General features: G+C 41.0%; 1 protein-coding gene across 8 annotated transcripts in view; it reads left to right on the top strand.

Annotated features, from left to right (window-relative positions):
* Nucleotides 1-24,618, top strand: part of ZNF827 (zinc finger protein 827) — a 110,209-nt gene that overhangs the window by 5,442 nt on the left and 80,149 nt on the right. For 7 of the 8 annotated variants that reach the window (XR_008466826.1, XR_008466825.1, XM_054204200.1 and 4 more), the window contains exon 2: nucleotides 20,148-21,158. Coding sequence is in view for 6 of the 8 variants with exons in the window: in XM_054204200.1 (XP_054060175.1) it covers nucleotides 20,148-21,158 (1,011 nt within the window). In the remaining 2 variants the exon portion in view is untranslated. Of the gene's footprint in view, nucleotides 1-20,147; nucleotides 21,159-24,618 lie in introns of those variants that run through there. The other variant, XM_054204201.1, reaches the window with a different exon arrangement.

Here is a 24,618-nt window from a genome sequence, read left to right as displayed (position 1 = left end):
TGAAGTCATCATAGACTTTTCAGAAATACCTTCTCCCTTTATGGGTATTATTTCTGACATGTAAAGTCTCTTTAAATCTGTATGCTAATTCTTTTTATATTTTTTTTTCATTATACAAACCAAGTCACTTGTATAAAATCGTTCAATGATCAATGTCTAAAGCCATTCAACAGTAGGCTATGTCTTAGTGTTGTCTGAATATGAAAATATGTATAAATTGGACTACAAAAGAGTCAGCGTCGTGCTCATCAAGCTATTGAAGTCTTTAGGACCTTATGAATTAGATTTTAGAGGGGGCGGGGGTGCAAAAGATTATAGAACAAAACCACAAACTTTGTAGTTGGCCAAACAGGAAAAACTGCAGGTAGAGCAGTGGAATGGGAAATGTAAGAATACGCAGACAGAAGCATTTTTACTTTTAATTTTTAAAATGGATGGAGAAAGAGTGTGACTTAATCTTTGTAACAGAGTGATTGTTGTCTTCTTCATATGTAAGAAGGCAGGAGTAGGAGGAATTAAGTTTAGAAAAAAAAGAAGAGCCAGGAGGAGCTGGCTGTTCAAAGTGAAGTATTAGTAATTTCCTATAATTTAATCAGACCAGATCCCAGAGCAAGATAATGAGAGCATGACCTACAAAAGAGGACTTTTTGGAAGTTAAAAGGGTTTGTAACGTGAAGCATGTGATTTGTCATGAAGCACCGTATAGAGGACTTTTTTTTTCTTTCACATTGCAAAGAAATCATAATATAGACATTAGTTCAGGTGGTTAGGGAGAGCTAATATTTCTTATGCCTGGAATCCTTTTACTGTTACAGCTGTTAAGCTACTCTGGAGTCGCGCTTGAAGAGTGTATCTTCTAAATAATATTTTGTCCTGGTTTCTAGTATACCATGTTTTTGTTGCCTAGTTTGCCATTCATGGTACATGATTTGTATCATTTTAGGTTTACATATACAAAACCCTTCAGGAGGCTAGAGTATCACGTGTTTTACAAAAATAATACTATGCAAAAAGTCTGGACTGTAAAGTAGCTAGCAGTATGTAATAGAATCCAGTTTTCAAGGGTGCGAGGAGAATACTCTTCCTCTCTCCTTCTGTCCCCCAAAGTAAAACTTTTAATTTTTATTCCACTTTAGAAAAAATGTTTTCTGTGAAGAATAATAAATGATATTGGGCTGAAGGAAAAAAAAAACAACCTCAAAAAGGTGGATAATATCCCTTTTCCCAAGGATTTTTTTTTTTTTTTTATTTGGCTAAGTAATAAAACTCAGACTTGACCAATACTTCATTTGAAAGAATGCATGCTGCAGGGTGCAGTCAGCATTGATTCTGCATGTATACACTGCACTGTGGCTACTTCAGTGAAGGATTCAGCAACATGTATCCATAAGCTCACATGAGAGCTTGTTTTTTAGTTTTTCTTTTTTACAGACTAACTTAAGGTCACGGTTATGGAAGCATTATTCTCCCAAAGACAACTTTTCTTTTCCTCACGTACCTTCATTTACAGGCTGGTATCCTCTTTGGTCTAGACTCCAAATATTTCGAATGCTTAGTCTGAACCTGCTGGTGTAGTAGTTAGCTCTATTCCTTAAAGTTGCTCCCGCCTTTCAAGGGATTTCCTGCTTGTGGTGTAATTACACTGAGTAGTAGAATCCCAAGTTAAGTCTAACACTAAGACAAGCCTGTTGCATTTTGCAGGTTAAGAATTCGCACAGACTTGATTAATTCATGAGTTCAATTAATTTGGAATCGTGAAAGAGTTATGGGGGATTTTTTTGAGAAACGTCCAGTAAGGAGAGAAAAACTGGTCTGCATAAGTAGTCGTTTCGTTCTTTTCGGTACTTAGGCGGTAGGGATGGAAGCTGGGGGGAAAGAATGACTAGTGCTGATAGTCCAGTAGACCAAGAGAGAGACGTTTTTATGCAACTGATGATTTAGCTGCTGTTTAGATTAAATTGTGTTATAAATGAAAGGGTTACTGGGTGGTAGAGGTCTTGTAATGAATAGTTTAATCAGCAGTTTTCGAAAGCAAAATTAGGTTCCAAACATCTGCACTGTTTTGTTTCTTTTATATGGGATGCTCTCTCACTAGGGTAGAAATAAAATTTTTGAAGCAACTCAAAGCAAGATACTGTCATCATCCCTTTGAATTCTGCATGGTCCTGCCTCTAGGGATTCCCTTCCTGAAGAAGGGTTTATAGCTCTGCTGGCCCTCATGTGGGGTTTGCTGTTTGTATGTCTTTTCCTCTATTGTGGGGCTTTCTATGCAGGTACAAAGAAGTCTTAAGTTTTATCTGAAAGTTTCTGTAAGGGAGAAGATTTGGCACAAGCTTAGTTTAAAATTACAACTTCCTATTTTAAGTGAATGTTCTGGACATGTCCTGGATCTTGGTGCCTCTTTAGAATTTGTAAGATGCTTTATCAGGGCAAAAACGAGAATTCTGGTGAATCCTTAAAAATAAATGGCAAGGAACTTTTAGAAAGATGCATTAAAAGAATCGATGGCTTTAACAAGAGTGTATTTAGCTTAATGAGTGATCCCCACATGTGATTTTGTTAATGAACACAAATTCTTTGTGAGTTACTTCTAAACTTCACTCTGACTTGTGTAGTAGTACAAATAATTACTCATTAAAAAAAAAAACTCAAAAATTAAAATAAGAATAGATCTTCCACAGCTAGATGATCATGCAGTGAAAAGCAGGTAAGGAACAGAGAGGGTGGCAGGCAGGTGGATTTAGATAGCAGCTGGTGGTGTAGCTGTTTGTGTTTGCTTGCTTTCCTGAAGCACAGCCAGAATTTCTCCCCTTGTAGACCACTGTGCCAAATCTAGACCTGGCAACTAGTGACTGAGGACCCATTTCTTTATCTGTGTTTGGAGCAGAACTTCTTATCTACCTCTGTATTTCTAGCACTTTGAGCCCATGAAGAGCCCTTCTTAGGCACCAGTGTAAGTATAACGGCCTAGAGCTGCTGTAATTTCTGCTGCCCCCAGTCTCTCACCCTGCTCCTTGTTCTGGAAAGGAAGGGCTGACATAATCCTTTTGTCAATTCTGCGTTGCCAAAGGGAGTTTTTTGCACAGCGAATAACTCTGAAGGGGGCTCTTCTGCCCACCTTGAGGTACTTTTACATTGCCCATAAGGTCTAAATAGACTTCACCATAATTGTTTATATTGTCTTCCTGCACAGTGCTGCGCCACATTGAGATAACAAAGCAAGCTCTAAATAAGCTACCTTGTGTACGGGAAGCAGTTATCACAGCAGTCTACCCAGGTTAATTCAGCTATAATACTTGTGGGTATACTCAAGCTGGCTCAGATATCACTACATAGCACTGCGTTATTTAGTATAGACATACTCTCATGAGAATCAGAGTTGTTGTCTTTGAAGGCATTTACTGGCCTGCATAAAAATCGTTGGTAAAGCCCACAGACTTTTCATCCAAGAAAAGCACTTTGAAAAAACAAAATCAAATCCCGCTGCCATTGGCACACTTGTTTGTTTGTTCAGCAGAAAAGACAGCAATGGAATGGACATGAACGTGAAACTTCCCCTTCGCTTCTAGTTATTCCTCTGCATCTGAATTTTAGGTGGATTTTTAGGCAGAGTGTAGAAATGGGTTGCTGCCATTTATGCTCTGTCTGTGCCCTAAGTAGCCATAGCATTAGTTTCTTGTACCAGGAGCTTGGCACAGAATCCTAAATCTCTTTAAAATAAGATAAGGTTTGAGGAATGTCCTCTTTTTATTCAGTGCTTGCACATTAATTGTGTGACCTCTGACTTTTCTTAAGGTTGAAAGCTGAGGCAGTGCCTTAAACAGTGTGTCTAGGATTGAGGAGTGCCTATTCCACATGGAAAGGTCTGCTTCTGTGTGTTCACCTACCACTACGAGTAGCTTCCTAATCCTTTCTTATTTGGCTTTGCTTGTTAACCCCAAGCAATCCTCTCAGGGACAGAGAAAGCAGCTGTCTTTGGTAGCAAACACAGCACGACAAAACAAACACTTCTTGAAGCTTTCCTTAGATACGTTACCATAATATCATCCTTGTGGGAGGAATTAGAAACAGAGAGAATATAATTTACCGTGTTTTAATCTGACTTTGGGAGAGAGGAAAAAAATTAAATTATAGGGAACTAGATTCCTGTGACACTTACAAGAAGGAATAATTTCAGTATCTGAAACCTAACCCTTTTGTTTCTGAACCAGTTGGAAAGCTAACATCCATAAAGCACCTCAGGTGAGTAAGGGGACATAGTAAAATGGTAAATCAGGAGAACATTATTTACCAAAAATAGAGCAGGAGAAGCTGCATATAGCAAAAATAAACAGAAACTAGTCAAAACCAAAGGAGCTCTTTGTTAAAGCAGGTACGCTGGTCTGATGTCGCCTGCTATGGTTGAATATTGCCATGCATACAGTTTGTGAGCTCCTCCTTTCACTTTGTGACCCCTCGATAGAGGTTGTAAACACAATAGGGATAATTAGAGGCACTGTAGCAGCTTGATCTGAGGCTTCACATGTTTTGTTTATTGCAGCCTACATGTTAGGGTGACATAGGGATTTCTAGTTGATTTTGTTGTTTCTTTTACTTTATTGATCACTGGAACAACCTTCATTAATGTGTTCTAAAGCAACAATTCTATATATTTTAACAGTATTTTTCTAAGAGTCAATGTTTTGAGTGGTTAGTGTGAGGTTTTCTCTTTCTGTATTTCAATAAAAGGGAAAGAAAGTTCACAGTATTTGCTGTCACTAACTTTCCAACTTCAATATTTGGAATAATTTAAGATGAATTCACTGAGTTCCACTTAAACATTAAATCCTAGTTTAAAAATAATGTTATTATCAGCAATGGGCGAGCTTTGCAGTCTTCCTCTGATGTCCCTGGTGCTGCTAGGGTGATGCCAATGTTCTGGAAGTTGCCTTGGCCTTCCCAAACAGGGATTCTCATTGCATGGGGATGTTCCTAGGAGAGAAATAATGCTGCTGTTTTGTACATCTTCATATCATTGCAACTTAGAATAGACTGTGAATCAGAGGTGGAAAGGGTCAGAGATGAAGCCGCAGCTGGAACGCACTCAGATCTACTTACTGCTAGTTAACAGCCATTTCCAGCTGCTGTTGATAAGCCAAGTCTCCAGGCTGAGTCTAGGTTAGAAAACACAAGGGAGAATCAGAGTGCTGTAAAGGCTCATGCTGTGTTCCTCCTTTGCCAAATACTCACATGTCACACAGGAGAGAACCTGGCCCTCTGCGTAAACTGAACATAAGTGTCTGGATTATTGAATATGTAGTGGCAGTGATTCTTCTGAATTGAGTGGAATGAATTGCTTTTGCCAGAATGCCACTGGGGCTGTTGGGAAGTTGAGATGTCTTATTCGTGCTCAGAGAAGGAAATAATGAGCTGACCAAAAAAGTCAAAGTAAGCATAGGTCAGAATGTACAACAGTACATCATAATATCAAGGCAGGCAAATGCAACCACTTCTTTGACAGTTTTTCAAACTCCAGTATGTCCTTTACGTGACGAGCAGCCAGCCAGCCTCCTGCAGCAATAAAGAGACAGGGAGAGAGGCTGTGTTCTTCTTCCTTCCTTAGAAGCTAGCTGGGTTAACTTTGTGCTCAGGAGATGAAAACCTCCCTTTGGCAAGCAAGAATTTTTCTCTTGCTATTTTACTGGTGCTGTAAGTTATAACTGTTCCTTGGAATGGTTTTTGGGTCCAAGAGGTCTAGACTGCAATGACAGAGCTGTTGGGGTTGTATGGTGTTTGTGGGGATGTTTGGAGGCTCAGCAGGATGGTTTACAGATGTGAAATCTCGAACTTCCTTGAGTTCTAGTTTTTTCTTTTTTCCTGCGGCTCAACAGGAAGTTCTCTTCAGAGGCTCTTCACACCTGTTGCAAGAGCTTCACAGACAACTTTTTTTCCCCAGCTTTAATCCTTGTGTAGCACTACTACACTGATGAGGACTAGTTTTCTTCCTTTTTCTCCAAAACCACTTGTGATATAATCACTGCTTTTATCACTGGTAATTCTTCTCATTTTTCCTCCTTTGCCAGTCAATATTTACGGTAAGTTTTCTAGACCTGCTGAAGAAGACTGGTCAGAAAAGGTAGGAACATAGAGAAATATTATTTTTAATTTTGGTTATATCACTACTTTATCAGTGTCACTCCCTGAAGACTACTGGCAGATTCAGAAGTTAATAGAATGAGAAATTACTTTGAACTGGTTCAAGAGAAGACACAGCATGCCTTTAATCCATTGGAGGGAGGAGGAAAAGTCAAGGTTGCCATTTGTATTATACCCGACATTGTTGGCCTGGCTTGGAAAATTAGAGCCAGTAGTCATGGAGAAAGCAGATCAGAAATACCATGTTCTTCTGTAGGACCTCTCTTTCCTTTTTCAGCTGAGTGTCTCCTGGACTTCTGTTTTCTATGGTAGTGATTAGACATGAGAAAGTGCTCCCAAGGATTACCTGGTGCATGAGAGACACAAGAAAATATTGTTTCTTTCTTCTTTGTTGTTTTTGTATAGTGCATAGGAGTACAAGCCAGGGAGTCAGCCTGCTGTCCTAGGCACGTGTGACCCAACAAAAAGATAGTTTCAGCCTGAAAGAGAGAGCCTGTATTCTAATGAGATGTCCTGTAGGAAAGATGCATTTGACAGTTTCTCAGGGAAACCAAGGTAACAATGGTTGAGGTTGTGCATCTGTAGCGCAGTTGTCCCTTGGAGGAACAGAGGTAAGCGGGAAAAAGATGTAGAACGTACTCCTTGAAATGACTAGATACGTTCTGGATGTTGCTGTATTTTTTTACAGTGCTGCTGAAACCTTCTAAAGAGCTTTCCTCAAGTACTGAAGCTACATTGGGCTTGCATTAGTCTGTTCCTGTACAGACTCTGTTGGGAGTTCTCCACTTCTCAATTCCAAAATTTGACTATGCCTTTGAAGAGATACAGGAAACCGGATATATCTATTGCACAGTCCTTTGTATTTAACAACTTCTGCGTGTAGAGGTAGAAGGATGATATATCATTATCAGCTTCTGTGTCATTACTCAGGTATTTTCTGGTCTCCTTTTCTGGAAAGCTCTTTCTATTACCAGTGAGAGAGAAAGTAGGAAAAGGGAAATTTTGCCTGAGAACATGAGCACCTACCTTGCCGTAGATTTAATATTCCGTTTTGAGCCCAAACCAGCTGAAGGCAAGGATGATGGCCTTCTGTGGTTTTCCCATACTTTCCTGGCACCTGTGAGGATTGGGCTGTTCTTTAGATTCCCACCAGGGGCATTAAAGCATCTCTCTGCCTTGGAGGTGAAGTCAGTAACTGCAGTGCTTCAGTAGTATTTGCTTCCTCTGTATGTTAATGTTTTCTTTCTATTTTATAGGAGCGGGGGGGAATGTGTGGCTTGGGGAGGAAGGTGGTTTGGACTTGCTAGGAGGAGTTGATGGGAGACTGGGAACTTCATGCCCTGTGTTTATGCTCAGCCATGCAGGGGGTATCGATGGAAAGGCAGCAGGTGCTCTTGCTGTGGCATTCCGAAGGGCTGGGGGAGTATTGAGGGCTGTGCACAGAGCAAGAGTAAACGTGGAGACAGTGGCCTTAAATAATGACAGCAAGGGAGATTTATTTTCTGGAGCTATCACTTTGGTGCTTAGAAACCTTTTTTAAATAAGCCTGTTGTAATCTTGTTTATAGTAATTAAGGATTTGCTAGTTATTGAAATAGTTGGTTTTGGCAATGTACAGATCGTCTTCTCATAGGTACTGGTAACATAAGTATGAAAACATTTACACAAGAATAAAAGTCAAGGAAACAGGTAATTGACCGTTTTATCAACCTTAGCAGACAATTTTTTCTGATATGTCGTGGTAGCTATGGTAAATTTACTCTGGATTGCTTAAGGGCACGATCCTATATGGTGTGTACAACACATGAGGGCAACTCCTTGAAATGAATGGGTGAAGGAGCAGGTTATCAGCCAGTGTGGTTTTGGTGCCTTGATTAGCCTTTTGGTCAGCGGTTTGTCCCCTAGGAAAGTTTGGACTTGCCCTGTGCAGCACAGCTCAGAGCATAGGTGATTGATGGCTTTTTTCCTGGAGCTTTTAGATCAATTTTAGTCTTTCAGGTAATGTGAGAACTTTTTGTAAAGTTCTGGATGTTCCTAGGCCATAATGCTAAATTGCAATTGTGGTCAGGGATGATCAGGGAGTTATTTATTTTCATTGCAAATTATTTATATGCAACAAAGTGGCATGTTTGAACACTTTTCTCACTTTAGTCAGCCCCTTTTGCCAGCTGACTTGACGCTTGCAACTTCTCATCTGCTTCCTTTCCAACTGTAAGGGTGACTAAAATCATGTTGCTGTGGTGACCCTGTCAGTTTTAAATGACTAGCCACACTAAAATTAGTCGCACGTATTGAGGGTAAATCAGTGTTACGATAATCTATAGTATAAACAGATCACTTTATTCTTGGCTGCTGTGAATTGTGAGGAACATGTGAAGATTCTTGTGCCTACTTTTTACGGTTGGATTGTGACTGTGCTGAGGCTTGCAGTGCATTTCAGACAATGAAGATGCATTTTGTTACCGTAAAGAGTTGAGACAGCTATCCCTGCAGCCAGTTCTGGGGAGGTGGCAGGTCAGGTGCAGGCCTTAATTAAGATGAATTATTAGCTGATGAAGGCACTGAGTAAGAGCAAGCCATTTATAGATGTAACTCAAAAACAGAGAACATAGGGTATGCAAAATAGAGTGGACCACCAACTTTATTTGTTACCAAGTCAAATGAAGGTTAGAAAGCAAAGCTTTCCTGCCTTTTTTGGCACCTAGATCGTACAAACTGTGATATAAGAAACTGTACTATTCATGCTTAGTGCCTTACTTCAGTTTTGCTATGGAGGTTTCTTTTCTTGGGAAGTGCTCGCTCCATGAAAGTGATACCATTAAGGTTGCTTCTCCCAGTTTTCTTCTGGTGTTTGCCAGCGCCTTGTGGATACCACTGGCAGCCAAGAAGAATATAGTCATTTTAAAATGCCTCAAGCCACCCAGTCAGCAGATAATTTCTCTAAACCATGTCTTATGCTTAGTCTTTGTCTTGGAGACGGATCATCACCACACAAAAAAGCATTGTAGGGTACGTAGAAAGAAATTCTTCTGGTCTTACTTGAGCTGTTCAAAGCAGAGCCGTACCTCTCTGAAAATGGATAAATTTCCTTTATTTCTGAGCCTCTTATTCCAGTCATAGGTCAAGTTTTTGTCTAGTTCCATAATCATTCACATTTGCCCATCTCCTTTCTTGAAATCCATCGCCTTTTAAGGGATGAAAGGTAAAAAGAACTGAGGTTGCTATTGTGTTTTGCTTTGTTTTGTTTTTTTTTTTTTTTTTAGAAGTCTTAATAACATAGTATGATCTTTCCGTTTTCTCAAGGAGAATTGGCCAATTGAATGGATCTTGTCTTCCATAACATCTAAACAGAACTGTACGATGATAGATTGAAAGTGCTGAGTTACTTCATTGCTTGAGCTCACAGTGGTTGTCTACTCTGACAGTAGTTTTCCTTCCTTTCTCTCTCTTTTACTTTTGTCAGTCAGGGATAATTGCAGCCTGAGATCTTGTCAGAAAAAAAAATAATCTGTATTTTGATGTCTTCTACCTCAAATATACAATAGAAGACTATGACGTAGAATCGAACTACTATGAAGCAAGTAGCCAGTTGGAAATGAGTAACTGAGCCTCTGGCTTGGAGACAGACTGTGTTTAAGATAAAGCAGTTTTGTGTTTCTGCGTAGAATTTCCTAGTACAGACCCTAGTTCTGTGTTCTGTAAGTAACTTTTCAAAGAAGATTTCATTAATGACCTGCCAAAGGAATAAAATCTCTTCTCATTCATGGAGTTAATTGTCATTCAAGGATGGCTTTAAAATATTACGGATTCCTATATTGGCCATTTGGCATTCATGTGATTGATTATCTCCCACAACAATTTGATCTAGAGTGGAAACTAAATTCCCTCATTTAGAGATCTTCTGGTTGTAGCCAGCTTTTCCAAATGGTTTGCTAGAATTGTTTGGGGTTTCATTTCTAATGAAGGCCTGTGATGGAAAATCTTAAAATATTTCCCCTCCTTTATGAAGTGGGCTGAGATTATAAGACTTGACTCTCTATGCTAAGGATAATAGAAGTCTTGAGAATAATGTTGAACCCCTTTTGTTTTGGAGATGCCAGCATCTCTGTTATCTTTTGGTATGTGATACTTTCTCACTGCAACAGCCTATTCGCCGTAGACATCTATCTAGAGCAAAACAAATGAACAAGCAAAGTGAATTTTGGCTAACTAGAAATAATTTTAAAGAGTTTTAAAACTTCCTTATAAGTAAGAAAAGGTAGAATTTCTAATCCCTGTACTGAACTTAATATAAAAGTAAGCCCACAATGGTAAATGTGCGCTGATGTAAATGATACACTACCGCTCTAGGTGTAGGGAATCTCTCTAGATAGACTTGCACGTGGGCCACTTGAACCATCAAAGATTGCTAAAACTGATTCCCATTTCAAATAGAGCTGTGGGAATAACAGTTGATCTCCTGCATAATTGGTTTGTCCTCAAATTTATAATTCTCTATTAGAGTCTTAATCTGATATCATAGCTGGTTTTAAAAAAGCCAGGGAAGCCTGAAATTCCTGATAAGGGGCTTGAATCTGACTCAGAAGTTGCTGCCTAAAAAGCGTTTGGTTTTTTAGCAAATGGTTTATCATATTCTCTGTTTTCATCAGGTAAAAGAGGTGTATTCCTTTGATATGCTAATGTACAGACTTCAGCTTTTCAGTTGGCCACATTCCTTTAGTGTATAAATTAGTCTGATCACTATCTTGTGCTTTATGAAAGGTGTGCCCAAACTCAACTATAGGTTATTGTAGGATGTTCACGAGGGCCTGTGGAAGAAACTTTCAATAAGGCTGGCTGTGGTATTTTGCTCAGTCTCCATAAAAGTGTTACAAGAAGAGCATCGGTACCATAAAATATCTTTTGTAAGGAACATGATTTTCTGTTGTTATATTGACACTTTATGTGCTTTATGAATCTGTCTTGGGGGTACTAGCCAGCTTTTGCAGCATAAGCTGACTTCAGAAATATTTGTTTCTTTTGAAAACCTCAATCATAAAAATCAACTGTCTTTGTCTACCTTCTGTCCAGGAATTCTAGGTATTGGTCAAGTCAGCTGATGAAGTCTTGTGTAGGATATTCTTTTGTGGCGTATGTCTTAAGAAAAGGTCCTCTAAGGCCACGTGTGTTCCATTCATACACACACCTCAAGTACTTCAGCTCACTGAGCCTCAAATAGTGGCAAAATCCAGCTAGAACAAAGTAATTCTAAATTGTACTGAGACAAATATTATACATATATTATTATACACATATTCTCTATATATGTACATATATATGTAGCATTGTCTTATAATGTAATATGTATGTATAACATACTGGTCTGCCCACCTACTTTTCAGGGTTGCTGATTACTGGGCCTCACTGTTAAGAAATTATTTCTGGGTCTTGAGGACTTTTCTTCCCTCAGGAAGACGCTGCCAACCAATTCTACAGAACAGTTTTTTAAATTAATGTCAAAAGAGTCTATGGTGGCCAACCCAGCTGCCCATGTCCCACATAAGGCTTCTAAAGCAGCCTGCATGATATTGACTGCTGTGGCCATCCTGACTGCACGGGCAGGCTCTTCCCTGAGAGGTGTAGTGCATTGTTGAGGTTTGGGATGGGAGGGAGAATCCTCTGCTGTTTTTCATTGGCAAGATGTGATATGCTTTGCACCCCAAAAAACCTCAGGAGATAGGTGGCTCAGATTGTTGACTCCTTCTCCTGTTTCCCCATTCCTGACTCCTTCACATCAGTTTTGTTCTGATTTCTTGGAAGAGTGAGTAGTTTTCTGCCAGACTAGTGAGTTGAAATTGGCTCACCAAGCAGTCAAACAACAGAGCAAATGTAAAGGAGGGCACAGGACCACCAATTCCATCTGTCTTGAGCTTTTGTCACCTTAAGAGCGTCTTCTAGCTGCACTCTAAGGCAACGCCTGTTCATTTGGTGCTTAAAATCTCTGAGTCCCACCGGAAGCAACACTCGTCAAACAATGATCCCACAGCTACTAACTATAACCTCTTGCCTAGAACAGAAGAATAGTTAATCTTTCTTGGATGCAAGATGTCAAACATCCATTGTACCAGGAGTTATCTTTTGAAGAACTTGGTCTGGGAGAGACCAGACTTCTTGTCACTATAAGGTCCTATGTTGTGGTCTGTCAACAGCCCTGAGAACCTACATTAGTGACAGCTCAGCTCAAGAGAAACCATGTATTTTTGTCCTTTTCCATGGATACTTAGCTAGTAAAAGAAGGATCTTTTTGGCAGGTAATGAAACCCACTTGACACATTTATTCCGGGGCTTGTGGCTGAAAATAAAAGGTCGCTGCCTCTGTTTCCCATCTAACCACAAAATTCTTCTCCTTTGAGGGAAAGGAAATAAAGGCAATTTTGTGTTGTCTGTGATGAGCTTTTTCAGTAATCTATCCTGCTTCCCTTCTTCCTTACAAGAGTCCATCACACCTAGATTCTGCCTTTGAGAGGAAACTGAGGTGCTGTACATGCATTTTGACCTTCAGTGGTTGTCTAGCAGTTGGCAAACCTGAATGCATGGTACTTCCGCAGATTAACAGTTGTTTGTGTATATGGGCTATGCATCTTGGAGAGTTACAGTTACTGCAAGATAATTAACTTTCTCTAATCTTGTTTGTCTTGGAGCCCTTTTTTAAAAAAGCAGTACTAGAGAAATTCTTAGGTGAATATTCTGGGGTTTTCTTGTAGGTGGATTTTTTCAAAGTCAGTTTAAGTTAGGGATAAAAGTAGAGGATATATGCCTTGTCTTTTAACGCCGTGCCTTTCTTTTCCCCTATCCTCCTTCCCTCCAGTTAGGAAAATCATTATTTTAGAATATGTGGAGATGAAACAGAGAGTCCTACCTAGGGCTTCTTTTCCTGTCTAATTGTGTGAGTATTTTCACACATCTTAAACACAGGGGAGAAGGACAGAACAGAAGAGCTTTGGCTTTTTGGCAGTTCCTTCTTGCAGCTGTGCTGCTCTCTCTAGGTCAGCCTGCAGTAGAGAAATTTGGTTCAAGCACCAGCAACGCTGCTAAACCATTTTGTGATGAGGTCAAGAGTTGAATAATCATCCCGTTGATAAGTGAGCGAGCCAGAAATTCCATTCAAAGAGGACAGTGACTCTCTGTGCTGCTTACCTATTATAGGTCACAGAAATCGTGAAGAGAAAATGGGGGACCGAGGGCACTCTAGCGCATCACTGTTTATGTAACACTGACTCTTAAGTTTTATTTGCTGCTGTTGATATAATAAAAGGAGTTAAGGCAGGCCTTTGTGTCTTTATTAAAATCATGATTTTCTTGCAAGCATCCCTGTGGGAAAATCAACATAGCTGCTGCTCTGGATGTATAGTCTAATCAGATGTGGCTGTAAGTGCTTTTTAGAGGTGGAGCCTGTGGGGTGTTGGTGCACAGTCTGCCCGGCTTCTCTGAGGCAGCTCTACAGCACACGCATCCATGTGGGCTGGTGGGTGTGGGAACCCACAGAGGTTGTTCAGCCCAAAGGAATGACATTCACTCTCTTTTATTTTATTTATTTGAAATGCTTAAAAAACAGCCTGAATACAAAAAGGGTAGTTTGTAGGCAGCTATATTGAGCAATTTATATAGGATACCACAGAACAGACTTACCAGGTATGACTGCCACTTTTAGCCTGTGTATGCTGCTTTCTATAGTACCTGGTTGTGAAATCAGCAAGGGTTTATGTGAAGCTGACACCCAGAGACAACGGGAATTAGAAAGTGATGTGATATTAGCAAGTGATCTCTTGTAAGTAGTTTTACCATTGCTAAAATGATGCACTTACACAGTATACATAGTTTACCTAAAGGTATCTACTTATATTCAGGCCTTATCTCCTTCATTCTTTTCTGCCCTGTATGATCTGGTCTGCACTAAATTCTGATGTGGCACTTTTGTGGCTGACAGTTCTCACTGAATGTGCCATTTGCAGTTAGGACTTCAAGTTCCTCTCCTCTGATTTCATCCTGGAGCTTCTCCAGTATGGCTTCTGCTTTCCTTGTTCCACTAAAACTGTTTTGCCCAGGGTGGCTAGCAACCAGTCTCTGTCAAGTTTCAAGGCTTCCATGCCAGTGGTACTTACTGGGTTTGTCTGAAGGAAGTGAGCATCCTTCTGTATTCCAGTTCTAAAGGGCATAAGTTGACCGACTGTTGCAGAGCTAAGATGGAGACATTGTGGGCCTGTGTTCTCTTCTTGAACGTGCAGCAGTTGTGTGATGGGGAACTCATCTTATTTGGATATGATGCTGATGGTAACCTGGGTTACAACACCTCTGAATAGAGGGTATTCTGAAATGGGCTGCCAGAAGAGCGAATTTTGGCCTGTGGCCTGATCCCCAATCCTCATTTGAGGGTTCTAATAAAACAGAAAGGAGGGAGCAGGACATGGGAAGCCATCCTGGAGGCCAAATATGAGCACACCATTTTTCTGTCTCACTTCTTCCTTGCCCATGACTATTTAAATGCCTTTGCAGTTGTCCATGCTTTGTCAGTTGGCAGCTGCTGCTTCTCTTCATTCACTCCCCTTTTCACGCTATGCTTGATAAAAGTCACACGAGGCTAAGTTCTTGGTTGCTCAGGTGTTCTCTGCCTTATTTTTTGATGCATCTGCCTATTTACTTGGCCCTAAACTGATTGCTCATTTCAGTCAGTCTGTGTTTCCTCAGAACTCCTTATGGATGGCTTACTGATTCATTTAAGTTTAATGCGTCCTTTTAAATTCTTTAGGTATCTTTGCAGACCTCCTCAGTTCCCCAGTGTAAACCTATCACTTAATCCTAGCTCTTTCAGTAGGTCTAAGTATAGTGTTTAGTATAAGAAAATACAGAGAATGGTTTGTGATAGGCATTAGAGACAGAAGAAGATAAATTTTTGGGGCAACAAATTAGGAAGATTACCTGGGTGCCAAATAGCCAACAAATGCAATTGTAGCTTTATTTAGACTGACACAAACTTCAATGATCATATCTGAAATCCTCATATAGATCAAGATAATAAAAGTGAGGTTTGGCTCTCTTGTCCCTTTAGATCCTGGTCCTGTAGATGCCCAGATTTTACCTGAAAAGTAACTGCTGAAGTTAGGGCGATCGTACCTAATTTATCTCCTCAGCAATTTTCCTGTGCACATTTCTTTGAAATTATTTGACTTCTACCTACTTTTATATTTGTTGTAATTTTCATTCTGTAATCCCATATTACGATTTCCATATGTTTCATATCACTGTAGCATATGGATTTGCAATGTTAATTCCGTATTGAAGTTCTTTAATTTACTCATTGCACTGAATGATTAAAGTGAAATTTTGTCCCTCTCAGCATGAAAATTCATTCTCTTTGGAGTGGGTTCCTTAGCTGTAGCCTCTTCTCAGATAATCTCTGGAGGTCCAAATGGAGTTCTTTCAATCATGTTTTCACTGCCCATGTCTGTTGCTCAGTGCCACAACCTGGACGCTCTTCCATTTTCTGTATGCTGCAGAGACTGTTTCTTGATCTAGCCTTCTACTTTCATATTTCTCCACTCCAAGTCCTACCAAGTGGAACTGTGGATCATCTCACACTTGACCACTTTCAGGAATGGCATGTGGACATTACGTTGGGTACAGTTCAAGTTTCCAGCATTTGAATTGGGTGGCTCAGTATATAAATCAACAAACATGTTTGTCTTACTCAGTTTTCAGATATAAGCAGTTTGGGCAAGTTAATATTTACATTTCTATTGTTATCAGGGTCAAATTCTAATCACCACTCTAAAAGGGCAGATGCTCATAAAGTGATAAAATATACTTTGCAATCAGTAAGATTTGTCTGTCAAACTGATCTCTTGAAGAGGAAATAGAACTTCTCCGTATTTGAAAACAAGCAGATGAGTGGGCGAGCGAGTGAAACTGCTGCTTCTTCAGACAGTGCTTCTGCACACATTTGGGGCTTTGCCAGAGATTGTTTGATATTGGGCTACATCAGTGGCAGCAGTTGCCCGACAGTACTTTGGTGCTTTTTGTCATTGCTGATAGGAGTGGGAAATACTTGTGTGAGGCTCCTGGGTGCTGTGTGATGGAGTAGTCCTGAAGCATGCAGGACACCTGTACCTTCCACTCGCCTCTGCCAGTGGCAAATGGTTTGGGAAGCCATTTGCCCTCCAGAACTGCTGTGAAAATTGGGGAAGAGAGAAGCATTGACAGGTCTTGACTCTTGAATCATGTTGAGAAGAGGCAATCTGATGAGTGGTTACTTAGTAAAAGTTGGTGAGATTAGCCAGGTCTTGTTCCAAACGAAGTCAGTGAGAGTTTGCCTCTAGTTCTGAAGTCACCTTTTCATGCTTTGCAACTTCCATGTTTAGCGTTTCAGGCTGCAACAGAAGTGAAATGCCAATAGCTTAATGTTTGTAAGTAATTCTATAATAACAAAATATGGTATGTTTATGGAGAGAAGACATTTAAATGTGGTATTATATTTCTGTTCCTCGCTTTCAAGGAATTCTCACTGGAGCTCCTTAGATGGGTTGCAAGAGAAGGGAAAAATATGTCATGCAGATCTTCTGCCACAGATGTGAAACACAGCTGAAGGTCCTAGACACAATAGAGGTTAGCTCCTGTTTCAGACAAACCTGGTCTGGGTGTCCCATGAACCCTCCGAGTTGAGAGGGAAGGTTTTATTTCATTTGAAATCATAGGAAAGTTGGTATATTGGGCTGATTTCTCCTGGAGTTCTCAAACTCACAGGCTCACAAGTCAATGTGATTAAAACCTACCCTGAAGGCCTTGAATGGCAACTTTGCTTAGAAATGAAATTGCCAGGCTTCACTGTTACGCTTCTAAACCAATTCACTGCTGTTTAAAAGGAGGCTTGACTGAGCTCATGATAAGACACTGATGCTGGCTTTTTCAGCATTAACCTTACAGCCTTAAAATACAGTGGACTTGATACTGCAGCAACTGAGGGAATTACTGAGAAGAGGAAAATTAGAACTGTGTCAGCAGTTAGAGGTCTGGTTTCTGGGTACAGAAAGAAGCTGCGCTGGTGGAAAAAAAAAATCCAGCTGGCTTTTGGGAGAGAGATGCTACAAAGGAAATAAATTTGCCTTTTGTTATGGAGACCACTTGGAGATTTGAGTGCTTGAGCGGTTACAGGTAGATTAGCAACAGGAGGGGGAGCTCTCACTGCGTTACCTAAAGAGGAGGGAAATTCTGGACTTGGTAGCGAGCCTTTAAATGAAGAGTACTGCTCTCCTGCTGCTCCCCGTCAATAAAATGTTGGTGGCTGCTCTTCATATAGGCAAGACCAATGGAGAATGCGCGTGTCTGCAAAAAGTAAAGCAATTCATGTCCTGTTCCTCTCTATTGCTATTGCTACCTCATTTTCTTTGGTTCCAAGCATAGTGTAGTTGTGTTACTGTCAAAGAAAGCTGTATTGCAGCTATGCCATAGCAGATGTAGTTCCTTTCCCCCATCCTTACCATCAGCTTCAAATACCAGTGTCCTGTTCCTCAGCTACTGTGAGTGTTCCTTGAAACGTCAGCTTTAGAGAGGAGGGACAGACAGTGCAAATACATGCGGGACATTACTTCTAAGGTTAGAGCAAAAACTGGTGCAGGTGAGAATGAACAATTAATTCCCAGTGCAAGCAGGATGAACAAGATTGAGAGACTTGTAAAACAGTGTTATTTAACTGGTGTTTTAAAGGCTGGTTGCAACTAGGAAACCAATTAAGAAATTGAGGTACACGGCAAGGAAGAGAGAAATTTGGGGGTTTAGTAAGCTGGAGATTTCTCTAAAACAGAAACAGGCTTGCTCTTTTAACCATTTACGCTTGAATATCTCTCAGACTGTAATTTTTGAATTACTTGCTGAGTGAAGGGAAATGCATTTCTCCCTCCCTATTTATGGATGGGCAGCAGAGACAGAGAGAGTAGGGTTTGCAGGGGATAAGAGGAGTTGTTTGAACACAGACAGATGTAAGCAGACATATGGATGTAAGTTGTAAGTTGTAGGTTGCAGGCTAGCTTTGGCTCAGAAGCTGTGTAGTGGTGTCAACTCTAGGCTGTGTCCCAGAGGATGTGCCCTGCTCTTGGTGTATTGGTTCAGGCACAGTGCCAGTAAGACGCTTTTTTGGCTTCCAGTCCAGAACTTGCTTGTGTCTGGGATGAGTGGATGGATCTCTCATCTGAGTGCACCCAACTGTACAGGCACGCCCCAAGTTACTTTTCAGTGTTCACAGGGTGAAAAGGGAATGCATTGAGTTCTCCTTTAACCTGCATAAGTGCTGGCTCAACTGATTAGCATCTATTTTCTCTGTTTGAATGTGTATGGTATTGGCCTTTATGTGCATGTTATTGTTGATCTTGCTGTGTCTGTGATGTTAACTTGGATAATACAAAATAATTTTAGGTAAGTGCTTTGGGTTTTGCTTGTCTTTTGTTTGTTTTCAATAGGAAAGATGCTAGCCCTCTTCTGCTTGAATTACTAATCTAAGGTAACTGAGTGGTTTTATTGTAGGGTCTTAAAACATTGGTGATTTTTTTTTCCAGAGGCTTTTGAGTAAAGGAATTTACTGTAAGAGACTGTTCCTCATATTCTGTATAACATTAAAAAAAAAAATATATCTGTTTTCAGAGTGTATGTTGGTATCTCTACACTCATGATACATTTGGCTGGGTTTTTCCTTCTTAAATTCATTGAATCAAAGCAATAATATAAATCTAAGTTTTTATTCATCAACTTCTCTCCAAGTTTTGTAATTTGCTGGAATTAAATAGGGAATCTGGGAATAATACATGGTCATAGATACAGTACATATCATGTAGGCTTATTTCCAGAATGTCAGTGGAGGGTTATATTAAATCCTTTTGTTTTGCTGTAGGATGATTACAAAGATTCTTTTGTTGCTTGGGACATTGAGTCTAAAAGCAAGAAATGTGAGAGGTATCTGGCAGGAGAAGATAACATGAATTTAATTCTAGCATTGCCGTTGTTCTTAACTATGTTCTGATTGGCCAGCATGATCTGCAAAAAAAAGTCTTGGTCATGTCTGTATGACTTTGAATACCTATCAGGAAAAAGGGCAATCCAGGGTCATGGTGCTTTAAACACTGTCAGTTAAGTCTCAGGAGAGACTAGATGTGTTGCAGTTACCAGAGAGGAGAAAATGTAACTGACTGCATTGAGACCAACACTTTTTTTTTTTTTTACTTTTTTTTTCAGCTAAACAAAGTTCAGTTTAGAATGGTCTTTAAAACTTTTACATTAATGAAGAGTGACAAGCAAATGATGAGCAAATAGTGTCTATATAAGAAAAAAACACCCCAAACATTAGTTTTTTGTGTATGATATTCCTGTCCCAAATAGTTGGAGAGATGAGAGCTTTAGCCTGCATTTGTGTATTAGTCGTTTCATCTATTCATGAATTAATTGTGTATTATCAGTACAAATTTTATTTTATTTTAGATGGGGGTCACTGCAGGATTGGCCTGAGATTTAAAGTCACTGGAGGAAAGTACTTTGAGTAGCTATGCACCTGATCTGCTTTCGAAGGCACGCCTATGCTAGCTGTATAAAGACACAAGTATCCAGTAATTTCTGGGTTGATTAAATCCCTGCTTTATACCACAGAGTTGATAATATTTTGCAGGATGTACAGACTATACCAATACTGAAGTATTTGCAGTATATGAATATATATTACGTATATTTTGAATATATATTATGTATATATGTATTGTTGCGGTTTTAGACATTTTAGGTAGGCTGACTGGCGTGTCATGATTGTCTTCAAAGAAAGACTTTCTCATTTTCAGAAAACTTTTTTTCCTGGTCACTCACTCCAGGCTGATGCCAAGTCTCTGCACTTTAGAGGGATGTTAGGTGACTGTTCAGGAGGGTCATGCAGAGGCCAGGCGTACTTCATGCTAAGCAGTTACTTTACACAGATTTGGGAATAATACTGTTCTTCATTCCACACAGATGGTACCAGACAGGAAGAAGTGGAAGGTGAACTCAGTGAAGAAGAACGCTGGTTTGGAAATTCTTCAGAAACTCCTTCAGAAGCATCATATGGAGAAGTCCAGGAGAACTTTAAGTTGTCTCTTGAGGACAGAATTCAAGAGCAGTCCACTTCCCCGGATACTTCTTTGGGAAGTGCAACTCCTAGCAGCAACACAGTGGAGCTGGGCTCCGTTGAAAATGAGGCACTAAGAGACACATTACAGAGCAAAGAGCACCTTTCTCCTGATGTGTCATCTCTGTGTGAAGAAGAACCTCCTGGTCCAAATAAGCCACTGAGTAGTAACCTGAGACGGCTACTGGAGGCTGGCTCCCTCAAGCTGGATGCTGCTGTTACAGTCAATGGCAGAGTCGAGTCCCCTGTAAATCTTGGCTCAAATCTCTCCTTCTCTCCACCTGCTCATCATGCTCAGCAGCTAAGTGTCCTTGCCAGAAAGCTTGCTGAGAAACAGGAACAAAGTGACCAATACAATGCAAGTAGTCACTTTATATGGAATCAAGGTAAGTGGCTGCCAAACTCAACCACCACCTGTGGTTTGTCCCCTGATTCAGCTATCCTGAAACTGAAAGCTGCAGCCAATGCTGTTCTGCAGGACAAATCGCTTTCAAGGACTGAAGACACTATAAGATTCGAATCCTTTTCCTCACCTTTTAGTTCTCAGTCAGCCAGCTCCACGTTAGCAGCTTTATCTAAGAAAGTGAGTGAAAGAAGCATGACTCCCGGGCAGGAGCACCCGCCTCCAGCTAGTTCTTTCCTCTCTCTGGCTTCCATGACCTCTTCAGCTGCCCTTCTCAAGGAAGTTGCTGCAAGGGCTGCTGGCACCCTGTTGGCTGAGAAGAAGAAATCACTGGTTGCTGAGGATCCCCTGCAGCTTTCAGAGATGAAGCAAGAGAAAGCAACTCCACCGCAGTCTTTGGAATTATTGTTACTGCCAGTCCCTAAGGGAAGAGCATCCAAACCCACTAGTACAGGTATGGATACAGTTTGAGCCACTAAGTAGAATGTATTTGTTTTGCTATAGGCTTATAGAACGTCTCTTCAATGGGTCTGGATTTGGTTTGATTCTATGTATTACAAGCGTAAGAAGCAGGTACTTTAGGAAAACAATGGAAAAACATTTTAAAATACCACTTGAAGATCAAACTGTCACAAATGTTTCCATATTTGAAAGCTATGAGTGTACAGATCAGTACTTTTTTTTTAATTATTATTCCATACAATGATATTTTCCCCTCTTACCAAGTTTAGAATAAGGCCACAAAAATATTTAATGAAGAAGATCAAAGAATCCCTGTTAGGGAGCTCATGGTATCAGTGAGCATGTACAAAACTAGTGCTTTTGAAATACTGGACAAGGGAGAATTCTCCCTCCTGCTGTCTCTGTCACAAATGGACTTTTGTATAATCGCTTACTACCCTGTCCTAATTTACCAGTGTGTATTATTATGTTGCCACTTTTCATTAAATTTTTTTTGCAGGAGTTCAGTATTTTCAATCCTTTGTCATTTAAAAAAAAAAAAAAAAGGTGAACTGCATTTCTCTGATTTGCTCAACAAGAACCATTTCACGTTTCTGATTTCCCTCCACCAGTTCCAGCTGTTGGCGGTCAAGGAATCAGGCTTATAGGGAATAAGAAGAAACAGTCTTGGTAACAAAAGCTTTCAAGAACTGGCAAGCCATGCAGGGAAATTTAAATGATTCATCTTCAAAATAAGGAAAAATAAGATTCCTTTCATCTCTTTCTATAAAAAGTTCACATCATGGATTTATATTTCTGGTAGAACGTACAGCTTCAGGTGTCGTCAGTGTTGTCCCTGGAGTGACGTTCTGCTGCAGAGGAGAGGGAAGCATGTCAGCTGTCTTCCACAAGATGCACAAAGTGGTTCAGTATATTAGAGCTTCATCAGGCTAAGTTTTATCAGGAGTACTAGCTCGACTGAAGGAGCTGGCGGAAGTGCTCGCCAGGCCACTTTGCATGATTTATGAGCAGTCCTGGATAACCGAGGAGGTCCCAGCTGACTGGAGGTTGGCAAATGTGACACCCATCCACAAGAAGGGCCGGAAGGAGGATCCAGGGAACTACAGGTCAGTCAGTCTGACCTCGGTGCCTGGGAAGGTCATGGAACAGATCATCCTCAGTGCCATTACACGGCACGTGCAGGAGAACAGGGTGATCAGGCCCAGTCAGCATGGGTTTGTGAAAGGCAGGTCATGCCTGTCAAACCTGATCTCTTTCTATGATAAGGTGACCCACTTAGTGGATGAGGGAAAGGCTGTGGATGTTGTCTACCTGGATTTTTGCAAAGCTTTTGACATCATTTCCCACAGCATTCTCCTGGAGAAACTGGCTGCTCGTGGCCTAGACAGGTGTACTCTTCACTGGGTAAAAAAACTGGCTGGATGGCTGTGCCCAGAGAGTGGTGGTAAATGGAGTTAAATCCAGTTGGAGTCTGGTCACAAGTGGTGTCCCCCAGGGCTCGGTGCTGGTGCCGGTTCTCTTTAATATCTTTATCAATGATCTGGATGAGGGGATCGAATGCACCCTCAGTAAGTTCGCAGATGACACTAAACTAGGCAGGTGTGTTGATCTGCTTGAGGGTAGGTTGGCTCTGCAGAGGGATCTGGACAGGCTGGACCAATGGGCTGAGACCAATGGTATGAGGTTCAACAAGGCCAAGTGCCGGGTCCTGCCCTTGGCCCTATGCAGCGCTACAGGATTGGGGCGGAGTGGCTTGAAAGCAGCCTGGCAGAAAAGGACCTGGGGGTGTTGGTGGACATCCGGCTGAATATGAGCCAGCAGTGTGCCCAGGTGGCCAAGAAGGCCAACAGCATCCTAGCCTGTATGAGGAATAGTGTGGTGAGCCGGACTAGGGAAGTGATCATCCCCCTGTACTCGGCACTGGGGAGGCCCCACCTCGAGTACTGCGTTCAGTTTTGGGCCCCTCACTACAAGAAGGACATTGAGGTGTTGGAGCGTGTCCAGAGAAGGGCTACAAAGCTGGTGAGGGGTCTGGAGGACAAACCTTATGAAGAACGACTGAGGGAGCTGGGGTTGTTTATCTTGGAGAAGAGGAGGCTGAGGGGAGACCTTATCACCCTCTCCAACTACCTGAAAGGGGGTTGTAGGGAGATGGGGGCTGACCTCTTCTCCCTGGTGACAAGTGATAGGACAAGAGGAAATGGGTTCAAGTTACGTCAGGGGAGGTTTAGATTGGATGTTAGGAAACATTTTTTCACTGAAAGGGTTATTAAACATTGGAATAGGCTGCCCAGGGAGGTGGTGGATTCACCATCCCTGGAGGTGTTTAAAAAAAGGGTAGATGGGGCCCTTAGGGACATGGTTTAGAAGTGGCTTTTGTCAGGGTAGGTTAAAGGTTGGACTCGATGATCTTAAAGGTCCCTTCCAACCTCAGCAATTCTATGATTCTATGACTGTACAGGCGTAGCAAGCCAGTGTACAGACATGAAGCTTGACATGGACGTTGTATAATTGCACTGCCGTCTTTCTGACCTAGCCTTTTTGTTTAGGGATATTATGAGGTCTGGTCTGTCCCTGTGCAGCCCTTGGTGAAAATTCATAGCATAGAAGCTGTTGGATGGAGAGCAATGCTCATTCCTCCCTTGGAAGAGGAGGGGGAAGGATGCAATGAGGTGCAGCCGGTACCAGTTTTTTGCTCTGAGTTACATGTGTTCTGCAAATGCTTTGCTGGTGTGTTTTGCCAAGATAATTAAAGTGGCAAACTTCTTGGCATGGGTCTAGCCTAAGGTTTTCATTAGTTTAGATTAAGTCCTTTTTGGAGTAACATAAGATAAACCAAGAAAGGGTCCTTCTGTGTGGGAATAGGAGTACCCACACTGGTTACAGCAGTGTGGCTGTGGGCATTAATTTTATGTAACTTTCCCCGTGAAGTCTGGCCTTCGTATAAGAAAGACAGCAATGCGTAGAAAAGGAGTAAGGTTAAAATTTATTTGAAGTTTTTAGTTTATTTCCTGCTGGAGAAAAAGTTGTTCACATCATAAGTTTTTACTGGGGAAGAGTAAATGGTTGTAGTAAAATCCAGGTTCTGTGTTTGACCAACAAACTGTGGGTTTTGTCTGTGCAGTTAATGCTAGGGGAGTGCTCTGTACCAGCGCACAATGTGCTGGTAGTACCGGCACTTTATAAACTAGCTCTGATGCAGCAAATTCTAGCAACTGTTCTCTTTGCTGAAGGCCCAAGCATACTGTGCTGCTAAAAGATAACAATGGGGGCTGACTACCTCAGGTCCTTGGTAACCAAGGAACAACTATTTATTCTTTATAATATATGGGACTAGTATCCCAAGAGGAAGGGTGTTTCCTTTCATTTCATACTCACTGGGCCAATGCCAGTTGGCATCCAAGCAAACTTTATAGTGCACTGTTCATAACAAAAGTTCTTTAATTCCACTT

Source organism: Rissa tridactyla, chromosome 5, assembly GCF_028500815.1.
Source record: "Rissa tridactyla isolate bRisTri1 chromosome 5, bRisTri1.patW.cur.20221130, whole genome shotgun sequence".
Taxonomy (NCBI): domain Eukaryota; kingdom Metazoa; phylum Chordata; class Aves; order Charadriiformes; family Laridae; genus Rissa; species Rissa tridactyla.
The sequence above is the reverse complement of the archived record's forward strand: the minus strand, read 5'-3'. Positions and strand labels throughout refer to the sequence as shown.